The sequence below is a fragment of the Argentina silus genome, assembly GCF_951799395.1.
Source record: "Argentina silus genome assembly, chromosome: 13".
NCBI lineage: Eukaryota > Metazoa > Chordata > Actinopteri > Argentiniformes > Argentinidae > Argentina > Argentina silus.
The window spans coordinates 17,032,007-17,055,244 of record NC_139667.1 but is presented as its reverse complement, the minus strand read 5'-3'; the positions used below and the strand labels follow the sequence as shown (position 1 = coordinate 17,055,244).

The window sequence follows — 23,238 nt, the reverse complement described above, 5'->3', positions numbered from 1 at the left end:
ATAATCAAGACTTGCAACCCCAATGTCGCAGGCTCGAGTCGGCTTTGGGGCAATTTTGGCAAAAGTGCTTTTAGTGTTTTTGTTTGCTAATTCATGTTGCTAATGCTAATATTTGCTAATACCTTCCACTGACAATTTACCCTTAACACAACCACTTGAAGCTAATGCTCAACCCTTCACACTCTGAGTAAATGCCTAACCCTAACCGAAGCACTGAAAGTTAATGCCTAATACTGCCTAAGCGCAGTGCTTCGTGGTTCATATTTACAATGTCACACGGAGGACACACGTAAACATCTTTACCTTTTCTGGGTACATTATTTCATTCAATTTCAGTCATTCAATCATACATATCATTGATGTGATCACTGTGAAGTCAGTTGAGCAATTTCCCCTGATTATTTTTAAAGCTTGGCTGCATCATGCTGGCTACACATTGTTTCTACTGTGAAAATGTATGTTTGAATCAAAATATCTTGTTAGCCTAGTACTTACACTGCATCAGGAGAAGCTTGGCGTTTAATCCTAAGAAAGTAAATAACATTTTGCAATCATCAATGTACTGTATTTGATCAGAACATTTGTTGAAATATAGTATTTTCAAAACCTATGTATAACAATATTTTACCTTAGGTTTTGTGCAAAGACATGCTGCCAGACAAGGTTTACGTCACTGTGAACCAAGTTGCATTTTCCATTTAGGCTGACTGCCCCATTCTCAAAACGAAGGGTAGCTGTAGCTGCAGAGACACATGCAAAATAGTATGAATCTAGTGTACTTGGAGACAGTAATCTATATCAGTTGGCCAAGGGAATACAAGAGATGTTTAAAGAGATTAAATAATGAGGATAAGTCTTACCATCCAGGTCATACTCCAGGAAGATCATAGTGGAAGTGCAAGTGGATTTCAGTGAAGTGACTAAGCCAGAATCCTTGTTTTCCAGCTTTATGGTCGATGTCAACTGGTAAATTGGGGAGGAAAGCTTCACAGTGGTGGAGAGGGCACCAAAAGATGGGAGAAACACACTTGCAGGCAGGTTAACGGCAATTTCAGGGATTTCAATCTTTTGCTCTGGGATGGTAATGGTTGGCAATTCAAAGTTTGAAATCTGACTCACAATTTCATCCAGGTGGATGGTGTATTCACCAATGGTAAAAGATTTAGGGAGGGTAAACGATGAGACAGTGATTTCATACTGGGGCAGTTTCACTGACAGAAACGACATTTTGTTCTGTAGATACTCTGTGTCAATATTTAAACTGGGTATTTCCACTTTGGGCAAACCAGGCAGCATGATATCAAAGCCTGTGGTTCTTATGACCTTAGGGATGTCCAAATTCTTAATATCAATTCTGAAGGCTGGCACATGGAGAGTGGTGAAGGGCACATCAAATGCTCTAACAGAGATGACTGGTGGCACTGAGACTTCATCCGGTAGATTGATATTTTCAAATCGCATGTCAATCTTCCTTATAGTCTGTGGGATCTCTTTCACCCAAGCAGGAACAGCTATTGTCAATTCTGGGATACCAAAGGTGACCCCATTCTCAAATAATTTTGATGGTATGGCAAAAACAAGTCCCTCCTTGTTCTTTGTGTAAACTACAGTAGTGGACACATTGAAGAATTGCAATTTATCTATGCTGGTGGCCTGATCAAATTTAAGCACATCCCAGATAGTCTTCTGGTAGACAGGGAGTTTGATGGATTTCAGGAAGGCAAGTTGTCCTTCCACAGAGCCAGTCACTTCCATGCGGACTTCAGCCTCATCATTGGACAGGAGTAAATTACAAGCATGGATGGCAGAGGCCAGTTGCTCTTTGCCACTCGAGATCAATGTTTGCTTATCCGCAGTTATGGCAATGTCAATTTTCTCAACCATTCCTGCATCACCAAAATTGGATTTCTGGGATGCATCAATTTCCACATTAGCCGTCAGGGTTGTTGGAGGAACAAAGTCTAGGGTTGCTTTAACCATGTGCTTCCCATTTGTGTTGAGGTATGGAATGACAGCGTCATTGTTGCTGGTATAATTCAATGTTGCATACACACGTCGCAGAGATGCCTCAAGAGCTAGATTCTTATTCATGTCCATATTAAAAATGGATCCACTTTCGTCAGCGATGTTGGAATATAGATTAGTCTTCACTGTGGAACGCAGGCCATTTGCATTCAGGTAGAAGTTGGCCTCATTGTCAATAGACCCAGCAAAATTAGTAGTTGCACTACTTCCCAATACTGTAATCTCCATCTTTCCTTTGGTAGAAGTCTCTAGTGAGACATAGGATGTAAGTCCCTCTAATGCTAAATTCTGATCAATGTTCCCCTTGCCTGAGGCTTCAATCAGTGGAATAGTATACCTGTAATTCAATTTAATCTTGGAGGCTACATTTGGTTTGGTTTTGATATTTCCAAGGAGTTCCTGGTTTAATTCCAGACTTATGTAGGGTAGGTCAACTCTTGCAGCAGTTGTAAAAGAGGCTTCCATACTCCTTCTGGAGAGGCCAACAGTACAGTCATGGCTCCCCTCCACATTTGCGTGCTCCAAGGACAGAGTAGTGGCAAGTTTTAGACCTCTCTTTTGTGTAAGACTGGTAGTTCCATCAATTTTACCTTTTAAAATGTCAAATACAGAGGATGAGGAAGCTCCAAATTTGGCCACAATGTCAGACTGGTTGTAGAGGCCTGCATTAACTGTCAGGGTAATCACTGTGGACTTGAATGAGAAATCATAGGTAATGTTGCCCATCGTGGGGATCATGATGTTGTTCTGAATGGTAGGTAGTTTTAAAGTGGGAAGGGTCAGCTCACTTAATGTCTCAGGAACATGAAGAACAGGCAACTCCAGAGAAGGCAGCACCAGGGTATAAGATGGCACAGAAAAACCCATTGTTGGAACTTTGAAACTTGGTGTACTGACCTCCTTGGGAATGACAAAGCTAAATGCAGGCAACTCTGCTCTGAAAGCAGAAATCTCAATATTCAGGATAGGGACTTTGTATCCAGGGACTCTGAAGATCTTAGGAGGTTGCTTGGAAGTGTCAATTTTATATTTGTCATACTGTTTCTTGGCTTTGTTGTAAGAGTTTGTAAGAATGGCTACTATTTTGTCTCTCCCAAACTCAAAATGTGCCCGAAGTATGTTGGCATTTTCATTAATTGCATTGTAGATTGGTTCAAGGTCAAAATCAATGGCATGCATGTCAGGGTTTTTCTGATACTGAAGCTTTAGGTTCATGTCAAATGACTGTCGAGGGTTGGTCAGCAGTTTCTTCAGGCCAGCTTGTTCCCAAAGAGAAAGTTCCTTAATATCAGGTGTTTTTATTTCAAGATAAGGAACTGTCATCTCTGGGATGGAGAGAGGCACTGTCAAAAAGTCCAGATTAGCTTCACCGTTCATTGCCGCATAGATGCTTATGTCTTGCTCATTGTTCTCCATGGTGAAGTTATGATAATACTTGTATTGATTGAATCGAGCTAGACCAGCCCAGCAAGCACGCTGCACCTCGGAGTTGAGAATCACACCATAATCATTCTGGAGATCAACCTTTCCTGTGAGTTTCAAGGGGAAAATGATCTTTGAATTCCCTTTGTTTTTGCTATCAAAAATAATCTCAAAAGGACGGGCCAAGAATTCCAAAGAATTGGATATGGTTCCACTCATTCTTCCGATGAGCTCCGCATTATGGGAGGCTGTTAATTCAATCTTCAGGTCACCTACATGAGCCTCTCCATTCAAGACCATAATACTACTTTTGATGAAGGGAAGTTCTGTCTCAACCCTTGCGTCAACAGTGATGTGACTGAAGATGACTGATTCCGCGGTTAGGGTTTGCTTCATTTTCAAAGCTTTGCTGTTAGTTTCTCCCCCAAAAGTTAATTTGGCAGTGCCAACATCGATGTTGAACTCGAGATTGCTTTTGTGTGTAACATCATCTGAGTAGTCTTGGAAGGACCATTTTCCGCTTCCGACAGTCTCAACTGTCACAGAGATAGTACCAGATTCAAGACTGGCTGCTGCAGTCTGGGTCATGGTGGCTAGGCTTGAGGTTTCAGCAGTTGGGAGGTTCAAGTTGTGGTTGTAGGTTGTGTCCATGGATGCAAAGATTCCACTCTTCAAGGATAGTGCTAAGTTGTTGACCATGTCAGCTGTGTACATCTCAGTAGTGGCCTTAACTGTGGTCTTTCCTATTGCCTCTGCAGAGGGGCCACTGGGAGTCAGGGATCTCTTTGCTGTTTTCTCTGCAGAGGGGCCACTGAAAGTCAGTGATCCCTCATGATCAATAGAGAATGCCATGTGCGTGGCTTTTACACTCTCAGTAAATACCAATTTCTTCATTCTGGGAGCCTCCAGGTGAGCAGTGGCATCCAAGGAAAAGTCAAGGAATTCAATGGTTGATTTGGCCTGAGAAGAAAAGGTGGCTGTGAACTGAGGGGTCTTTGGTGTAGTTGTTGAGTTCTCTAGTGCTGCTTCTGTCATGAGAGTGTAATAGGGCGAGTTCACTCTAAACTCCCCATAGAGCTTGCCAAAAGCTGCAATTTGAACTTCACTGGGGACCTGAGGCAACTTGATCTCTGGAATTGGTAGCATTGTAATTTCAAAGTTCTCCAGATTCAGTTTTGGGATGTTGATGGCTGGGAACCTGATCTCTGAAAGGGTTATTTCTGGGAAGGTCAGGTCAGGGAGGTCAGATAGGTAAAGCACTCTCAAGTCTCCAAAAATGTCCACAGGTTCAAGCATTGGAAACTCAAATTCTCTGATGCGGTCAATAAATGCAACCATCTTTGCTTTGATTTCCTCAAAATCTATGGTAAAGGCTGGCATGGTATAGAATCCTATGATGGTGAACTCAGGGACTGAGATTTGAGCAGGGATGCTTATGTCCTGCAGTCTATTCAGGTTGATTTGAACAGAGGGAATGACAAGATCTGTCAGAGGTACCACAAAAGAAGAAATCTTAATGTCTGCTGACTTCAATGCATTTAGAACACCATCCACTGCCTGGCTGATCTGGTTTACAATCTCTTGGTTCTTTGCTAATTTGTGGATTTCCTCAATCAATCTGTTGAACTGAACAGAAATGTATTCAATCATGTTGGTGTAGGATTCACTTGCCCTTTGCAGGTAGATGAACATTTCATCTCTAATATCCATGCCACTGACTCTCTGTCTTAAGTCTTCAAGGGTTTCCTGAACTTTCATCTTTATGTCATTGTAGGCTGTAGTGTCAATCACATCCTTCAACATCTTGATAATTTCTGCAATCTGTGTCTCTCTGAGTTGTTCAAAGTATTTATTTATAGATGCTTGGATTTCTCTTACAAATCCTCTCGAGGCCTCAATTTTCTGTGGAATACCATATGCTTCTATCTGCTCATTGATATACCTTGTTAGTTCACTAATTTTCTGGTTAGCATCATCAACAAACTGATTGTAGTCAAATGCCTTCATGGCCTTGACAAATGAGGAAATGTTTTCATTTATCTCATCAATGCTTTGCTTGAAGTCAATTGCTTTTAACTGATTTACAACACTCTCCAATAGTTGCATAACCTTATGATACACAAATTCAAAGTTAATAGATGTTAAAGCGTCAACAAGTGATTGCACAGTTTCTTGGATTCTGAATTCCTTTACGAGTACTACAACCTGATCCATGAGTAATTCAATTTTCTTGTCAATATTATATCTAAGAAACAGATCCCTGATTTTAGAATAAACAAAATTGATTTTGTTTGTGATGTCATATTCTTCAATCCAGTTGACGATGATATCTTTTATAGACTCAAGAACCCAGGTCAACTCCTCAGAGGGTATTTGAGTGCTTAGCTGCTCCACATATTTGGACACATTTATTGAGAGTATGTAATCCCTAAAATTCTGGAAAAACATTGTGACATCAAATGTCTCAATGACCTTTTTCAATTCACTCATCTTCTCTTGAAGTTTTGCTAGTATTTCAAATTTCGCATCAAGGTCCTGCAACCATGCAACACTGCTCTCTCTGAGCTTCTGCAGATCAATCTGTCTAATGATATCTTCAATTGCATCAATGGCTCTGATAATTGTCTGTCTGATTTCATAATTCTCGTCAAAGGCCTTAAACTTCTCTCCAATATGTGAGAGAATATTTGAAATTGTGGCAGACAAGTCGCCTCTCTCAACATGTCCCTTGACTGTAGCAATCATGTCTCTAATTCTGGATGCAATATCAATCAATGTTTTTTCTAAATTAATCTTCAGTTTCTCCACAGAGGCCTCCAAGTCATCCAGTGTAACAGCATACTCTTTTGTCAAATAAACAAGTGTCTCTTTAACCTCATTAACCTTGCTCTCCAGGTCCATTTCTGTCATAAAGTCACTCACTCGCTGTGGCAGTTGGTTCAAATTGGCTCTAAGTCCATCAATTAACTGGTTTATGTCTAGGCTGTTGATGTATTGCTGCAGGGACTCCAGGACATGCACTGTAGCTGTCTTGAGGTGCTCAAAAGCAACAGGAAGGCTCTCAATGAAGGGAAGCTCAATGATATGTGAGTCACTGTTCTTGTCATACTTTAGGAAACCAGAGACACTGAACTCCTTATTGCCCATGTCTGACCTTCTCTCTCTGCCTTCCCCAACTTTGTTTAAAAGGTTTGTGGACATTACCCCAGCAAACTCAAATCCGACCCTCTCAGCATTGTTGTAAGTGTTGATGTCTTGATTATAAGCATGGCTGTTAAGCTTGGATTTAGTCTTCCAGGTCAAGGACTGTTCACTGGGTGTTAAAAGGCCCTCAAACTTGTTATCTTGGTGAGCAGCAGATTCCCCGCTCTCCAGCAAATGTTTGGTTGAAACTCTGCAGTCATGTGAGTAAGCAAGAGCCAGAGGCTCTGCTTTCACAAGCAACTTGCTATAGAGCTGCCCAGTGTGCTTCCCATACATATTTGCCTCACCATCACTGTTCATGATTGCATCAACAGTTACACTGAATGGCTGTGCCATGGTACGAACAGTGCTGTCAAAACGTAAGGATTTTGAATTTATTCGTGCCTCACAATTTGATTTGGAGGACAGACCTGCAAACTCAAGTTCACAGTTGTGGCTCATCTGTGCATCCATTACACTCCCAGTTGTGCTGCACTTCAGTGTGCCAGCTAGGTCAGCATAGTTAATTTGATACGTGTGTCTGAGCTCATGTTGCTCTCCATAGGCCCCCCTGAGACTTCCAGTCAGGTCTAGCTTGTAGAATTCAAGCTTCATCTGGCCTTCATTATTCAGATTAACATCAAAGAGCTTGAGATCATTTTTCATGTTTATGGAGGTAATGAAAGGCTTCATGTCAACCTTGATATCATGTCTGTATGAGGCTTCATCACAGATGAAGTTGTCCGTCTTTGAGTGAAAAGCCAAGGTCCATAAAGTTAAGGTCAGAGAATGAGTGTTTTCTGTCTTCATCTTCTTCAAAGATCCCATCATTTTGTTAGAGAAGGTCAAACCCTGCCTGTTCATTGCAAGGTTCATGGTATTTCTTGCATTTGCATCGTGGACATTTCCTTTGAATATACTGTTCAGATAAGCCTCGGAACTTGAAATTCTACCTTCCACGCTGAGCTCTCCTCTGCTTTCTTGAACCATTCCCTTGGATGTGAAGGACAGAGAGGCTCCGCTGCTAGCTAAGCCACCATTAAATATGTTTTCAAATGTTACAGGGCTGCACTGCAGGCTGGTGGTGCCGCTGGTAACCAGGCCATTTCTGTTTACTGTTACAGTGGCCTTATGCAATCCACGGCCATCTTTAAAGGTAAGGGAGGCTTCAGAATTGACTTCAAGGCTATTGGAGTTCACAGATCCTGTGAGAAGAGAGTAAGCCCGGTTTGTTGCATCATCCGCCTGGGACTCAACTCTCAGAATAGCTACCACACTAGAGATGCCAATCTCAGCTTTATTGCGAAGAGTTTTGCCAAGGGCTGTTGCTACAGTATCACTCTTCAGGGATAGTTGGGCATCCTTGTACTTGAGCTCAGCCACATGCTTGAGAGCATCATTTTGCACATTGGTTTTGGACACAATAGATAACTCTGCATTAGCATACACTCCGTTGATTATGTTGTGAGCCTTGATAAGTGGCGAGTTCACACGCAGGTTGGACTCTCCTCTTCCTTCTCTTGCAAGGGGATGAATGGCATAGTTATGGCTGTAGGAGGAGTTGGCATACAGTGAGCCGACTCTGATGGTTCCATCTAAGCTGCCATCACCTGTGACCTCTTCAGCTGTGGATGCTGACTGAGCAGAGTAGTACAAAGAGGTGTGCAGGCCCAGAGGACATGAAACTTCAATCTTGTAGTTGGCCCTTGCACTCAGTTTGTCTGCCACACTCAATGTTTCAAGGACACTGAAGCTGGCATCGATGAGGCTGTGGCTTAGTGACCCATTTACAAGATACTTCAGATTATCCTCAACTGTTCCTGAGATCATTCCGGTGCCTTTAGAAAGAAAAAAAGGAATAAAACCGTTGTCATTATCAGTGTAATATATTACTCGTACTAGTAACATTTATTTCATTAAGTTATATGTTGTGAAACATTTATAATGAACATATAGACAGTTAAATATGAGTTTATTGATAGTTTTCATATCAGATAGTTTGTGATCATCACTTCAGTGCTTGAGTTACTTCAAAGTGACATGCACTAGTCATCAGTGCACTACATTTATATTAGTGCGCACAGGATTAGAGCAAGCTTATTAGTTCCCACAGCAGCAAAGTAATGTGACTTACAAATCAGTTAGATCACTATGTAAATTGATGTACAAATTATTCTAAATGATCATCTTAAGACTCAACTCAAGGTATAGTTTACCTTTTACTCATACCACATCAATCAATTGTGCATTGAATATGTAGCAAGATATGAAAGTTTACCTTCAATTCTGTAAGAGAGTGGACTGACAGGGGATTGGGCCATGACTTTGTATTGCGCAATGTAGTTGGGAACATCTACAGTGTTGTTGCCCCCGGAGATTGATCCCTCCCAGTTGTAGAAGTTGCTGTTCACTTTTGAAGATACTTCACCAAGGCCAATTAGTGGAAGCATGAAGTCAAAGGAGAGCGGTATGGTGAAAGTTGGGATTTCGTAGTCATTGGCAGGAATTTGTAAACCTATTTCAGGCACACTGATGAGAGGAACAGACAGGATAGTGGGAATGTTCAGATCCTTTGAGGATTTTCCTCCCAGAGGCACAGGAAGCGATATTGCCAATTTGTTCTTATTGAATTGGTATCTGAAAAAACTGTCACTGTTGAAAATAAGGTGAAAAATTAGTTATTCTTCACTATATATCTTATGAAGAGTTTGGTCTGATTACCTATGACATGTTAAAGTACTTAATTTATTAATGGTATTAATTGTTCATTGGAAAATCAGCTGACACTGCATGAACATCCATGACATTTGTGAACATGAGAGTTTTCCAGCTTTGAGTGTCCATGCCTTTAAATTCCTGTACATTCCTGTGCACAGCCATAGGTGTGGGTAAGCGAGAATTAGGGCTGTCGACATTTCGTATTCACAAATTGAAATAGAGCATTACTAAATAATAGGGATGATTTGTTCATATTATTTCAGGCTGGAGTTAATCAAACTGATGAGTTGTTGAGATTACATTCAGAGGATATGGCAAGGCATGTTATGTGCAATTACAATTCAAACCAAAATGTAACCATATTGCTAGACTATTTGGTTTCTGGGACATCATAATGGTGGGCCTCTTCTTTGGAATTAATTCCATTTCCTGAAATGGAATTGGCCTCAATCATGTTTAATAATTAATACCATTTGCTAGATACTTACGATTGCAGGAACAATTTCTCAGGCACAGTGGGCAGAGTGAGTTCAGCAATGCTCCTCTTGTTTCTAATATTCTCAACATAAGGGATACCTGCAGCAACCTTGTCCAGCCAAATGTTGCTTGCCTAGTAAGAGATGTTATATCTAGGTTTAGAATCATGTCAACACCCATATCAGCTTGATACAGCCCATGAAATGAAAAAGGGAGCTGTGAAAAACACTGTTTATGAAATTTTGTGAAAGTGTCATTATATGAAAAGTATCCTTATGAAAAAAGACATTCGGAAAAATATGATTATATTATTAAATTAAATATGGTATCATTATTGTAAAAAGTGTAATTATGAAAAAGATTTCATAATAACTCTTATAAAATAGTATTCTATGCTAATTCTATAACACATTTAATAATGTATGTACCTATTTAATCATCTATTTATTTATTTATTTAGAGTACTTTGGTCCTCCATAGTAAAGGGCCGTTGTTTTTAACTTTATTATTTATTTTGACTACAAGGGGATCAGGGCTTTGGTGCTTTTGTATTTCATGTACATTTGGATTTCAACAATGCTAGCAAAGACGTGTTAGCCAATGGCATATAGCTGCATGACTCTTACCTCAATGGCTTTGGAAACAATGTGCCGCAATTTCATATCAGTCTTTGCCACCTTCTGGTCTAGTATGTCATCAATGACCTCTTGAAGCTGCCTCTGGTAATTTTCTGTGTTTGGGATGAGTTTTTGGATCTCTGAGTTCAAGTCAGACTTCATCTCTACCTCAAACTTGTTGTCATCTGAAAGAAAAAAATATGTTTTCAATAGAAATCAAGCCCAGTATAAAATTCTGTCATTGGTTTTGTCAGTTAACACAATACTGAGGAAGAGATGTCTGAGAGTTACCATATTTCACGATGACTTTTTGCAGGGAGGAAGTCTCTGGGATGTTGATGGCAGTCTCTAATTGTATAACCAGACCATCCGTGTTCTTCAGGGTTGCGGTAGCAGAAGCATCGGCCTTCAGGGAGGGGATAGTCATCTGGATTTGCAGCATACCATCTTTCATCGACTCAAGTCTAAATAAATAAACATTCAGTTATACAGTGCCCTCCAGAGGAAGCATTTTGTCTTCTTTTAGCTCTATACTCCAACAGTTATGGATTTGAAATCAAACAATTACTAGTAGGTTAAAGTAGAGATTCTCAGCTTTATTCAGTATTTTCTTTTTTCAGATTGGTTTCACAAGCTAAGAAATTACAACCCTTTTTATACATAGTCCCACATAGAACCAGTAGAATTGGATAATTGGCTTGACGGGTGTTTCTGGTTAGTCCGGTGTGTTCCATGACATAATTTGTGCAGGCATAAGAGAGTGGTCAATGTCTAGTATTGATTCTAGCCTTTACATTTTCCTTTGGAGTGTACAGAAACATCTTGTCTGCTGAAGTATGAGCAAACGCTTCCAATATCATTGGACGGCGCTTCACCATACAGCAAAACAATGACCCCAGACATACTGCCATAGCAACTATGGAGTTTTTCAGGGCCAAAAAGAGTTCTAGACTGGCCAAGTCAATCTCCAGATTTAAATCCAATTTAACATGCATTCAAGAGGGAACTTAAGGCAAAAAGACCTCAAAACAAACAACAACTGAAGATGGCTGCAGTACAGGCCTGGCAGAGCATCACCAGAGAATATACCCAGCGTCTTTGTCGGGTCAGTGGGTCGCACACTTCAGGCAGTTATTGCATGCAAAGGACCAAATACTAAACATGAGTGCTTTATTTGAACATTCTTTGATTTTTCCAACACATTTGGAGCCTTGAAATAGGGTTAAAATATTCATATACTCATCTTACTCATCTACTTTGACCCCATAGTAATGGTTTGATTTAAAATCCAGACTGTTGGAGTATAGAGCTAAAAGAAGACAAAAAGCTTCCTCATTGAAATACTTATGGAGGGCACTGAAGTTATTGTATAACCAGCCTTTTGCAAAGGCAAGAATACAAAGCTGTTTTTATTTTACCTGGCACGGCCAACCAGAGACAACTGTGGAATATTCCTGTTGGTGACATCCATAGTGATGCCGTGCATCTTCTTCCCCTTGACATTACTGTCTGTGAGTTCCAGCTTTATTCCTGCCTCCAGATCATAATCAGGGATCTGAAGTTCAGTCGTTAGGGTGTTCTTGTTCCGGTTGTACTTCAGTATTGCGGTTGCTTCAGTGGGCTTAGCACCTGATATTGAGAGATCAGATACTATAGACTCAACTGATATTGTGTATTACATTGGGAGTGTCTGTAGCATATGTGACCCGACTGCTGCAACCCAGGAGCATTGTCAATTTACTTTACTTTACCCTTCCAACAAAAATTTAAATCCAGTATTACCTTCCGCCCTCAGCGTTAGCTTCAGAGAGTCCACTTTATGGCGTCCCTCTTTGCTAATGGCAGCAGTGTATTCTGAGACCTCTCCTGTGGGTTGGATCTCCACAGCCAGTCTAAGGGAAACAACCGTAACTCTCATAAAGCCCGAGCAGGTTAGAAATCAAAGACTTTCATCCACCTTTGTGATACAAGTTATCCCCAGTAGAATCTAAATTAGAGTTTATTTCTGGCAGATTCTATAATGATCGTAATAACCTTATTCTGTAAAGTAAAGTGTTACCCAATGTTTTTTAGGTTTTACAATTTAAACATAACATAGAATGCTTTTAAACAACACAGTATGTGACATATAAGGAAAAACTAAATATCCCTTAAAAGCCCCCCCCCCCCCAACCAAAGAAAAAAAGACAACAAAAAAAAGAATATGTTTGGAAATCCAGGTGAATACTGAAGCTCTCACCTGGTTTCCCCTGTAAGGGGGTAATGAGGGGCATCATTTGTTGAGCTTGCGTTGGAGTATCGCAGGGTGGTACAGTACTTGATACCAGTGAAGAGGGGCTGACATTCAGTGGAGTCTGTCCTGTCCTCCACCATTGATGGTACTATCTTAGCCTGGGTGGAGGACACTGACAGCAGCTTGTTGCTGTATTTACGAGGTGCAGAAAAATACATTTTATATGACTTACAATATCATACAAAGTTATGCACTCGCTGAGTGTTTATGCAAGGGTGGGACAACTAAAAACAGTTTATTGATAGTCTTTGAATCAGTTATGAAATGTTACCAATGTATAACCCATATAACCCTGTTATAACCCATAACCCATTAAAGCAAGCTACCTACAGTATTAGCACTCTTTGGGTTGTAACCATTTAATTCAAAGACTATCTTATATCATTATATATATATATATATCATCACAAACCCCAAAAAGGATACCAAGGATACCTTGATGCAAAATGTTACCCATAAAGGTTTATGAATCTACAGTATTTTATAATATTTGTTATGTTATGGGAACACTAAATGTCAATTTGAACACATTTTTTTATGAAGTGGAAATGACAGTAATTCATACATCCCACCTGACACTGAAGAGCTGAGTATTGCCACTGGGGGCAGGAATTGAAAGCTTGATCTGGTTCCTGCTGATTGTGACTTTGGCATTCAGGGCACTCTCATGGTATATGTTGGTGTGCATCTCTATGCCAGCCACCACAAATTCTGGAACATGGATGCCCATTTGTGTAATAAACTCCACACCAACAGAGGGCATGAAAGACAGCTGCTGCTAGAAGTAGGAAAAATGTTTCAGACATTAAAAATGTAGGAATTGGAGGCATTGTCCGTTGGGCAATCAGGTTATGGCCTGAACTGAGCTACCATTGAAAATGCTGTTTGACCGACATATTGTCTTTTGAAACACAGTGATTTGTTTTCTCAATTTGTGTGGCTCACCAGACATATTATGCCACTAATTGCTTTCAAGAAGCAAATGTTGATATGTAGGTACACTGGCTGTGTTGTCACAGTTGATGAAGACCCATCTAAGGTCAAAATATTGTCCTTTGGAAGCAGAAACCAGTGTACCAATTTATTTAAGATTTTTCTAGCTTTTACTGTTTTCTCTAATCCAGCACCTACAAGCTTTTTAGATGTGTACACACGTAGGAGTTATTCTCATGCACCACCTTTAATGAGCGGATCTGTGCTTTACGTGCCAATTGTGCAGCACTCAGCACTCAGCACTCAGCTTCAACACGTATTCTAATATCAGACCAGTACACGCAACTGTGCCAACTCCACACTTGGGGCAGAGAAAGTCATATTTTTGGGGTTGGGTGGGGGTGTGTCTTAGACTATGTTAGCTGCACGCATTCTCATCTCTTAATTTACGCGCAGAATCTCCATGTTTACTGCTCGCAGGATACGCTGCATTAAGTCCAGCAACAGTATTGTCAGTGTTGGAAATTGCATCTTTCACTTTTTAGTGGTTTCAGTCATTTAGCCTACCTTGATAGGGTAATTTGCTATTAAATACCCTAATGTTATATCATTTCAAATGCATTGTCATTATTGCTTACCAATTAGAAAGAATGGCCATGCTAATGGAGGGAATCCGGTCCAAGAATAACATAAGTTGTATTGTCATATTACTGCATGTACTGGGATACAATTTTGAACATGTTTTTTGTGTGTATTCTTTTTCTTTGTGTGTATTATTCAATTAACTACAGTATGTGTATTCATTCAACACATCTTTACGTATAGGATTTATAAGGCCTGACTTGAATGGATTGTAATGGATATAAATGTCATTGTACAGAAACAAAAAAGGAGGTACCTCACCATGCCAGGGGACATTTTCAGGCCTCCTTTGGCTCCAGGGGCAAAAACACCAGACAAGGCAAATTTCAAGGGTAAGCCAGATGCAGATGGTAAAGAAAAGGCTTCATCCAGGAAGATATAATGAGCATATAGCTCATTGTCAGTGCTGGTCATAAATGAATCCAAGGCCTAGGCAAAGTAAACAAAATAAATAAAAAAAAGTTGGTAAATTGAAAGAAAAGAAGCAATTACTTAAGGAGCAGAGTTGAGTTCAATTGATCATTTAACATTTATTTACAATGAAAATTCTCTGCTTCATGCTTCAGAGGCAAAAGCTTATCAGACAGCTGTCGGCTTGCACAGTTGCCATGCAGTTGCTATACACTGATTGGTCAGTCAGCCATACAATCAAGGACCCAAAATTAGTTGACGAAGGGTCAATTCACTAGAACTTGATCAATTCTTGGAAATGAATGAACATCTGTAAATGGGGGAAATCATTATTGAAACATGTGTGTTTCAGTTTAATGTATGAATTGACACATTGGACATTTTCTTTGACAAGAACCCAGTGAGGTTGAGTTGAAAAAGGTGTTAAAAAGCATACATAAACACACATACATACATACCCTGGCGGGCCTGACCCTGAAGAGGATGTCACTGTACATGAAAAGGGTCTGGGCCATTTGCTCCATCTCTCTGGCCTTAATGTATCCAAATTCATTTCCTAGAATCCTAAGATAGGCCATGGCCTCAGGGGAGTCTTGAGAGCGCAATTCCTTAACAAGCTTTTGGAAGTTCTGGCCAATGTCCTTCATAAGGTCCTGTGGAGCCTGTGACGACATGGAGGCATTAAACATTGAAATAGCTCACTCTAAAAAACAAAAACAAAACCTATTCAAAAACAAAACCTATTCATTGAAGATCAATATAAATTGTTTACCTGTCTTTTCATTCTCTCACTCCTTAAGGGGGCAACCCAGTTCTCCAGAACCTGCTGGAGCGAGTCTGGCATCTTGTCACTAGCCCAGTACATGGCCTTAGAGACAGAGTCAGGGAAGAAACCATTCTCTCCAAAGAGGGCCTCAAGGCTCGGTTCAAATCCATTCCCTTCAATACCAACCTTGAAAATGGAAGAGAGAAACATTTGGAACACTTAAAGCAATACTGTATAGATGGTAGACCTCTTTTTCCACTTACTTGGATTGTTGTTGGCTCATATTTCTGATCTTGAGCACTTTGGCTGGCTTAGCCGCTAGACAATACATTTTACAGCCATCTCATGTCTGATATCAAAACACTTTGTTATTTCCACTATTACAAGGCTTAACATATTATTCGAACTGAGAATACTTCTGAAAAATAGTTAACTCATCCATTTCCACTGCTGCATGCGCATGTGCCCGTTGATAAGTCTTTCAAAACAGGAAGTATTCTCAGTTTGAATAATATACATTTGTCATACTGAGACAGTGGTTGCTGCTTCTATTCACTTCCACTAGCATGGCTCAAGAATGGAAATATGAAAAAAGTGCCTGGATGAGCCTACAACACTCCAAGTAACTGGAAAATTAGGGCTAACACCAAAGACCTGAGCTATCCCTTTAAAGGTACAGGTTTTTTTTCAAAGATTATTTTGTGGCACGTTTAACATTTAATTACATAATAGGAAAGGAAACTGGAATAGATGAGAGGGAGAACAGAGCAGACTGCCAGACATGAGCGGCCAATTATTTACCTAAAATTTGCTTGAGTATTCACATTATTGTTATCATACTCATATAAAATAATTACATTTCTTACCCCATTAAGCTATGCAATCTTTAGTTATATGCTAACAATTGACAGCTACAAAATAAGCTTATGCAAATGTTTTGTCCAATGAGGACAATATTTCTGACTATTACACTTATCTTGAATAATGTAATTTAAAATACAGTTAGTGTCATCTTCATTCTGAAATATATTTATAAGCCTATCTAACAGTCATACCTCTAACATGTCACGGTTGTACCCAAAAGCTTTGAGGGTGGTCTCCAGCATGACTTCCTTTGGCATAAAGCCAGTGGAATCAAAGATTATGTTGCCCTGCATGGAAGCCATGGTAGTATCCATCTTGTAGTTTCGGGACATTGTTGGTAAGCCCATGTTGGGGTACACATGGTCTTGCAAAGCCGCTTTGATATACTGTCTTGTTCTTTTATGAGAAAGAGAGAGAAGTATGACAAACCTGCAACTTTGTTGCAAAAATGATTATGATGTTCAGAGAATAATAGGGTAGTAGGGTACATTTTTGCTGTAATGTTATTGAATACAACCAAAACCTTATTGTTTGCAGCTGCTTTTATGAGAATAAAAACGTTTAGTTCTCTCCTTTCAAAACGGAACATTGTCAAAACAAAACAGGGCTATCAATGGTTGAAAAAAATAATGACAGCCATATTTATCAAATTGTGGAGCTAGAAAAAGGGGTAACACTTTCTATGAAGCCCATATCTATAATTAATTATTAATATACTCATAATGAGTTACAATTAGGACAGTCAGTCGATTACAAAATCTGTTGATTCATTTGTTTCTATTAGTTGATTAATCTACTGATTAACCTAATGTCGAAATGTGTTGGGGGGGGGGGGGTATGCAGTTGCCTTATTTTTCACCTTGCAATTAAGGTCAGAGATTTTTCTAGACAACAAATGAAATGATGGCCTCCAAATCAAACAAATGTGTGCTAATTGCTTGAACCGAGCTTCCTTGGTTCCACTCTTTACTTGTTTACTTGGATACATGTAATTTTAGCTTGAACTTCTTGTGCTTGGTCTGATATATCGAAAGCCGATTAATTTTTTCAAAAAAATTGTTTGCAACTAAAGCATTAGTTGATGAATCTGTCCGATTAATCTAATATACTTTACAGCCCTACTTATAATACAGTAATAATGCAATATAAGCACAGTTATAGACATACATTATGATATAAATATTATGTATTTATTTATACCAATACTAATGCATTATAAGTATAATCATAATCACTTGTAATTGAAAAGGCATTTCTCAATGATTTATATCTATGTGACCTGGAAAGAGTGTCCTCCATTCCTGAACCTGAGTTTGCTCTTGAGAAAACTAAGAAAACTAATAAATCATGTAAAAGCCAACGCAAACATAACATCTAGAGATTTGCAGACCTCCCTTGCTGCATCTCAGGTACCTGTGCATGCTTCAACAATAAGAAGAACAATGAATCAAAATGGCATTCATGGGAGGGATGCTCGGAAGAAGCCTCTGCTGTCAAAAAAACTGCCCATCTTAACTTTGCCAGAGACCACCTGAACAAGCTCAACCAAAAGAACCTTATCCCAACAGTCTAGCATGGTGGTGGGAATGTCTATATCTGGGACTGCTTTTCCTCCTCTGGACCTGGATGACTCCACATCATTAAGGGAACCACGAATTCTGAGGTATACCAGGATATTCTTGAACAGAACGTCAAGCCATCAATCAAGGAGCTAAAGCTGTGCTGAAAATGTGTCTTCCAACAAGACAACAACCCAAAGCATTCAAGCAAATCTACCAAAGAATGGCTCAGGAGAAAGACGATTTGTGTTTTGGATTGGCCAAGTCAAAGTTCTGACCTAAAACCAATCGAGATGCTGTGGCAGGACCTGAAGTGGGCAAATTCTACTCCTGCTGTTGGAAGGCAGTCAGTTGATATGGCAGTATATAGTGTTGACTGGCCAGGATCACATAGTAGTAGTTTGCTGGATAGTGGGCGTCAAAGGTTTTCTTTTAAACAGTTCACAGACAGGGAAGTCCATGATGCTTTAATTGAATAACTATTAATGCTAAAAACTCTATTGGGTCAGACTTATGGATCCTGGTCTTTTACAAATTGCAGCACACCTTAAAACCAAACACTTATTTCTGTGACTATTCCGAAAGTATGGAAAGTAGCCCAAGTGCTGCCGCTTCACAACGGAGGAGACACTTGTAACCTGAATAACCTGAGTGGAGTCCAAACTGAACAAGTCCCATCATATAAATATCTTGGTATCTGAAAGAAACTAAAAATGTTTTTCTTTTTTAGAAACAAGGCCTATTTCACACTTCACAAATCATTCAGTCAACCTTCATGGCCACATTGGATTATGGTGATATAGTATATATGCATGCCGTTATATCCTCATTAAAACCTCTTGACACAGTATACCATAGTGCCCTCTGCTTCATTACGGGAGACAAATTTAACACACATCATTGCCATCTATCAGAAAGTAGGTTGGTACAAGCAGAAAACAGCATTGCTTTCTGTTTATTTATAAAGCCCTTTTACAAAAACTTCCACTTCCACTTCACACTTCCATCACTCCTAAATTATAGAACCACTAGTTATTCCACCCGATCACAGGAGTGGTTAGTTCTTGAGGTCCCGCATGTTTCCACCAACCTTGGGAAAATAGCTTTTAGCCAGTATGGTCTAAAAAAGTGGAACAAACTCCAAGCAATACTAAAACTAGACTCTCGAGTACCGCTTGGGCATTTTTCTTAGGGGACCTGGTTAGAGAGGAGTGTTTGTGTTTTGTATGAAATTGTATCTTGTGTTTATTTTCTTGTTTGTATCCTATGTATTTGTATCATTTGTATTGCAGGGCTCCCTTAAAAAAAGAGACTCTGGTTTCAATGAGACTCCCTATTAAAATAAAGGTTAAATAAAATTTTAAAAAAAGAATTATGAATCATTATATATCTCTGTGTGTTTATACTCCATCATTTCTGTATTATAACTCATTATGAGTACATTTATAATTCATTATGGATATGGGCTTTATAGAAAGTGTTACCGAATCATAGCCGGGTGAACTTTGTTATAACCAAGCACCCAGCCAATCCACCAATCAACAGCATGCAACAAAAGACAATCGTGCAATATTGATACGATCAATTAGACCAAGCAAATGAGTTTTGATTGATTATTATGCTCATAAAATGCAATTGCACCAAGCCCATTTATTGTCTCAGTTGTATATTGGGCCTAAATAACACTGAATAGGCTAAACACGCATTGGAATTCTCTGAAAATGATGGGGGTCTGTGGAGGGTGGGTAAAGTTCAAATGGGGTATGTAGTTGTAAGAAGTTTAACAAATTTATGAGAGAGAAAAAAATACAGTATATTGTAAAGAGTCACTCACTGTTGCATCTGGGAATCTTCTGAGCTGTGGATGTTGTTAAGGTGGGAGGCCACAAAGGCCCTGACCTGCGGGTCCTGCTCATTCAGTGTGTTGACAACCTCTGTCACCAATGCTAGTTCTGGACTCTTCATAAGCATCAGGTAAGCTGTCACACGTCTCTGGATGGGGCTCTTGCCATCTTGGTACACATCCATGAGAGTTTTTCTGACCTGTTAACACATTTCAGCATATCAGTTTGACTTTGTTTATGATCATTATTTTCAGCACTTTTTGAACTGATGCAGGTTCATTTTAGTGATTAGGTTCATAATTTATCTGGGCCTAAATTATGGAGTGTGCAAGTGGGTGAGTGTGGAGTCACCTCTTCGTCGATGATCATCAGCCTGAGGGCCTGAATTGCTGCCTTCTGGACAGATAGAGAAGCAGCGGGCTGTCGCACACAGTTAAGGAGGGAGGACTTCAAAGACGGGCTGACGTCCTGCATAGCTTTACCCATAACACCTATGACCTAGAAAATAAACATTTATTCAGATTTTGTTTTGAGGTTATCATAAAAACATTTTCACAGAGTAATACAAATCCAAACCTTCTGAAGTCAAGGAGCTGAAATGGTTGTGAAATGATTAAATGGTGATTAAAAGCCAACGGACTGAAATTAGAAGCCAAATTAAAATCTTGATCAAGATCTAAATTCCATGGTAATTAGCAAGCTGTGCAAGCTGACTTGTATGGGTATTGTACTAAGCAAAGATATTTCTGATTGTACCAATAATACTGGTTATGAATGAGTATACAAACCCTTAGTGTCAGGAAAGTAGTATCCTCATTCTCTGAACAGTCCCCCAACAGGGTATCCATGAACTCAGAGACCTCAGTGACCTCTGGGGTGACCCTTCCTTCCTGGAACCTATGGAACCTGTGCATGTGCGTCAGAAGATGTTAACGGATCTTAGGGCCTTACTGTGTCATACAGGTATGTATTGCTCTCTGCTGGCAAATGTTAGCAATCACACAAGTCCCCAAAAACTAAATCAATACAAAGCTTTAACGATTACATTCAAATAAACATCCAGGGCCACTTGCAATGTCTGCATTTTGCTGTAACTTCCTTGGTGCGGGTTTCCCTTCCCTTGTTTAAGTTTAATAATTGGATGCACCTGTGTAGCAATGCTTACAGTTTAATCTCACGTGCTGCATGCAAGAAAGAGTATTCATGGAAGTATTTGTTTCGCCTACAAATTCAAGGTTTAAAGAACTTTCCGACAGAGTGGAGTACAGTCTAGGGGGTGCTACATTGTTTTGCCTACATAATAAAAAGCGCACATGCTTTATTTCTAGACTACATCATTTACATTTTACATTTATGGCATTTAGCAGAAACCTTTATCCAATTTATCCATCAGTCATCATAAGATCAATTAATTCATGCTAGGACGAGGGGCTATTGGCAGTCATAATGCTAGAAGAAAGGAAGATTTTTTTTTCTTTTTAAATTTATTTACAGGAGAGAAAATTGCACAGGGGGGTAGTGGGGATGAAGAGGTCTTTAGGAGGGACAGTTAAGATGGAGCCTGAAGAGATGGGTCTTCAATCTACAGCAGAAGATAGGTAGTGACTCTGCAGTCATAACAGCAGTGTGAAGCTCGTTCCACCAGCGGGGCGCCAGGACAGTGAAAAGCCGTGACCGAGTAGTATCCATGTAGAGGCGGCGGTGCCAGGCAGCCAGGTGGAAGAGCGGAGTGATCGGGGGGCTGACCATTGCAAGTAGGGAGGGGCTGTTCTCTTTGCCGCCCAGCAGGTGAGCACCAGGGTCTTGAATCTGATGCGAGCTGCTATGGGAGCCAGTGAAGCGTGCAAAGGAGGGGGGTGACATGGGAGAATTTGTGGAGATTGAACACCAGATGGGCGGCAGCATTCGGGATGAGCTGAGGCCTGATGGCAGAGGCAGGGAGCCCGGCCAAGAGTGCTTTGCAGTAGTCAAGGCGAGAGACCACAAGTGTCTGGACCAGGTTGTGCTGCTTCTCTGGTGAGGAATGGACATATCCTTCTGATATTGTAGAGGAAGAATCTACAGGAGCGTGCTGTTGCTGTGATGTTTGCCACACAGGATAAGTGGTTGTCAAGGATAACCTCAAGGTTCTTGGCTGTCTGGGAGGAGGTCACAATAGAGTTATCTACTGTGATGGAGAAGTCTTGGAGAGGGCAGTCTTTCCCCAGGAGGAAGAGCAGCTCAGTTAAGTTCTTGTTAAGGTTGAGCTTTAGGTGGTGGGCTGACATCCAAGTGGAAATGTCTGCAAGACACGCAGAGACACGTGTTGCCACCTGTGAGTCAGAAGGGGGGAAAGAGAGAAAGAGATGAGTGTCGTCTGCATAGCAGTGGTAGGAGAAACCACGTGAGGAAATTTGGTATAGAGGACAGCAATCCTCTCCACGTCACCTGGTAAGAGCGATCGGCCAGGTAGGATACAAACCAGGAGAGTGCAGAGCCAGAGATGTCCAGTTCTGAGAGGGTGGAAAGAAAGATCGGGTGGTTTACTGTGTCGAATGCAGCAGACAGGTCCAGAAAAATGATAACAGAGGAGAGGGAGGAAGCTCGAGCAGAGTGGAGGGCCTCTGTGACAGGAAGGAGAGCAGTCTCAGTAGTGCCCAGCCTTAAAGCCGGATTGGTGATGGTTAAGGAGGTTGTTCTGAAGGAGGTAGCGAGACAGTTGGTTAGAGACCGCACGTTCAAGGGTTTTAGATAAGAAGGAGAGAAGTGATACCGGTTTGTAGTTATGGACAGCAGATGGGTCAAGAGTTGGTTTCTTGAGAAGAGGCTTGACTCTGGCTGTCTTAAAGGCAGCTGGGACAGATTCTGTGGATAGAGAGGAATTGATTATGGTGGTAAGGAATGGAAGGAAGTCTTTGGAGATGGATTGAAGAAAGGGGGAGGGGATAGGATCGAAGGGGCAGGTGGTTGCCCGCTTGGATGTGACCAGTTTTAGAATATCATCAAGGGAGAGGGGGGAAAGAGCTGATAGACCAGAAACCAAGTGTAGCGCAGTGGGTTTGGGAGGAGAGGTAGCAGTGTTGGTGAGAGGTAGAGAGAAAGAGCTGCTCATGTCATCAACCTTCTTTTCAAAGTAGGTGACAAAGTCATCCGCAGACAGGGAGGAGGGAGAAGTGGGAGGAGGAGGGTTTAGGAGTGAGGAAAATGTGGAGAACAGTTTCCTTGGGTCAGAAGCAAAGAATTGAATTTTGGAATAGTAGTAAGAAGCTTTAGCAGCTGATGCAGATTAGGTGTAGTTGAGGAGGAGAGAGAGATAAGGTTTTAGGTCATCAGGGAGGCCGGTTTTTCTCCATTTCCTCTCAGCTGCCTGGAGTCCTACTCTACAAACTTGCAAGGTTTCAGACAGCCAAAGAGCGCATGGAGAGGATCGTGCTGGCCTTGAGGTCTGTGGACAGAGAGAGTCAAAGGATAAGGAAAGAGTGGACAGGAGGGTGGAGGTGGCTGC

At 40.6% G+C, this 23,238-nt stretch overlaps 1 protein-coding gene across 1 annotated transcript in view; it reads right to left on the bottom strand.

The window, feature by feature from the left end:
- Positions 1 to 23,238, bottom strand: part of apoba (apolipoprotein Ba) — a gene marked incomplete at both ends in the record, with an annotated part of 36,401 nt that overhangs the window by 2,661 nt on the left and 10,502 nt on the right. Inside the window, 18 exons of the mRNA XM_083684115.1 lie at positions 496 to 525; positions 629 to 740; positions 861 to 8,468; positions 8,909 to 9,282; positions 9,837 to 9,958; positions 10,452 to 10,627; positions 10,734 to 10,906; positions 11,861 to 12,071; positions 12,225 to 12,334; positions 12,682 to 12,864; positions 13,308 to 13,513; positions 14,572 to 14,739; positions 15,180 to 15,383; positions 15,494 to 15,673; positions 16,543 to 16,747; positions 19,745 to 19,953; positions 20,106 to 20,252; positions 20,543 to 20,651. Coding sequence (XP_083540241.1) covers positions 496 to 525; positions 629 to 740; positions 861 to 8,468; positions 8,909 to 9,282; positions 9,837 to 9,958; positions 10,452 to 10,627; positions 10,734 to 10,906; positions 11,861 to 12,071; positions 12,225 to 12,334; positions 12,682 to 12,864; positions 13,308 to 13,513; positions 14,572 to 14,739; positions 15,180 to 15,383; positions 15,494 to 15,673; positions 16,543 to 16,747; positions 19,745 to 19,953; positions 20,106 to 20,252; positions 20,543 to 20,651 — 10,527 coding nt within the window. The remainder of the gene's footprint in view (positions 1 to 495; positions 526 to 628; positions 741 to 860; positions 8,469 to 8,908; positions 9,283 to 9,836; positions 9,959 to 10,451; positions 10,628 to 10,733; positions 10,907 to 11,860; positions 12,072 to 12,224; positions 12,335 to 12,681; positions 12,865 to 13,307; positions 13,514 to 14,571; positions 14,740 to 15,179; positions 15,384 to 15,493; positions 15,674 to 16,542; positions 16,748 to 19,744; positions 19,954 to 20,105; positions 20,253 to 20,542; positions 20,652 to 23,238) is intronic.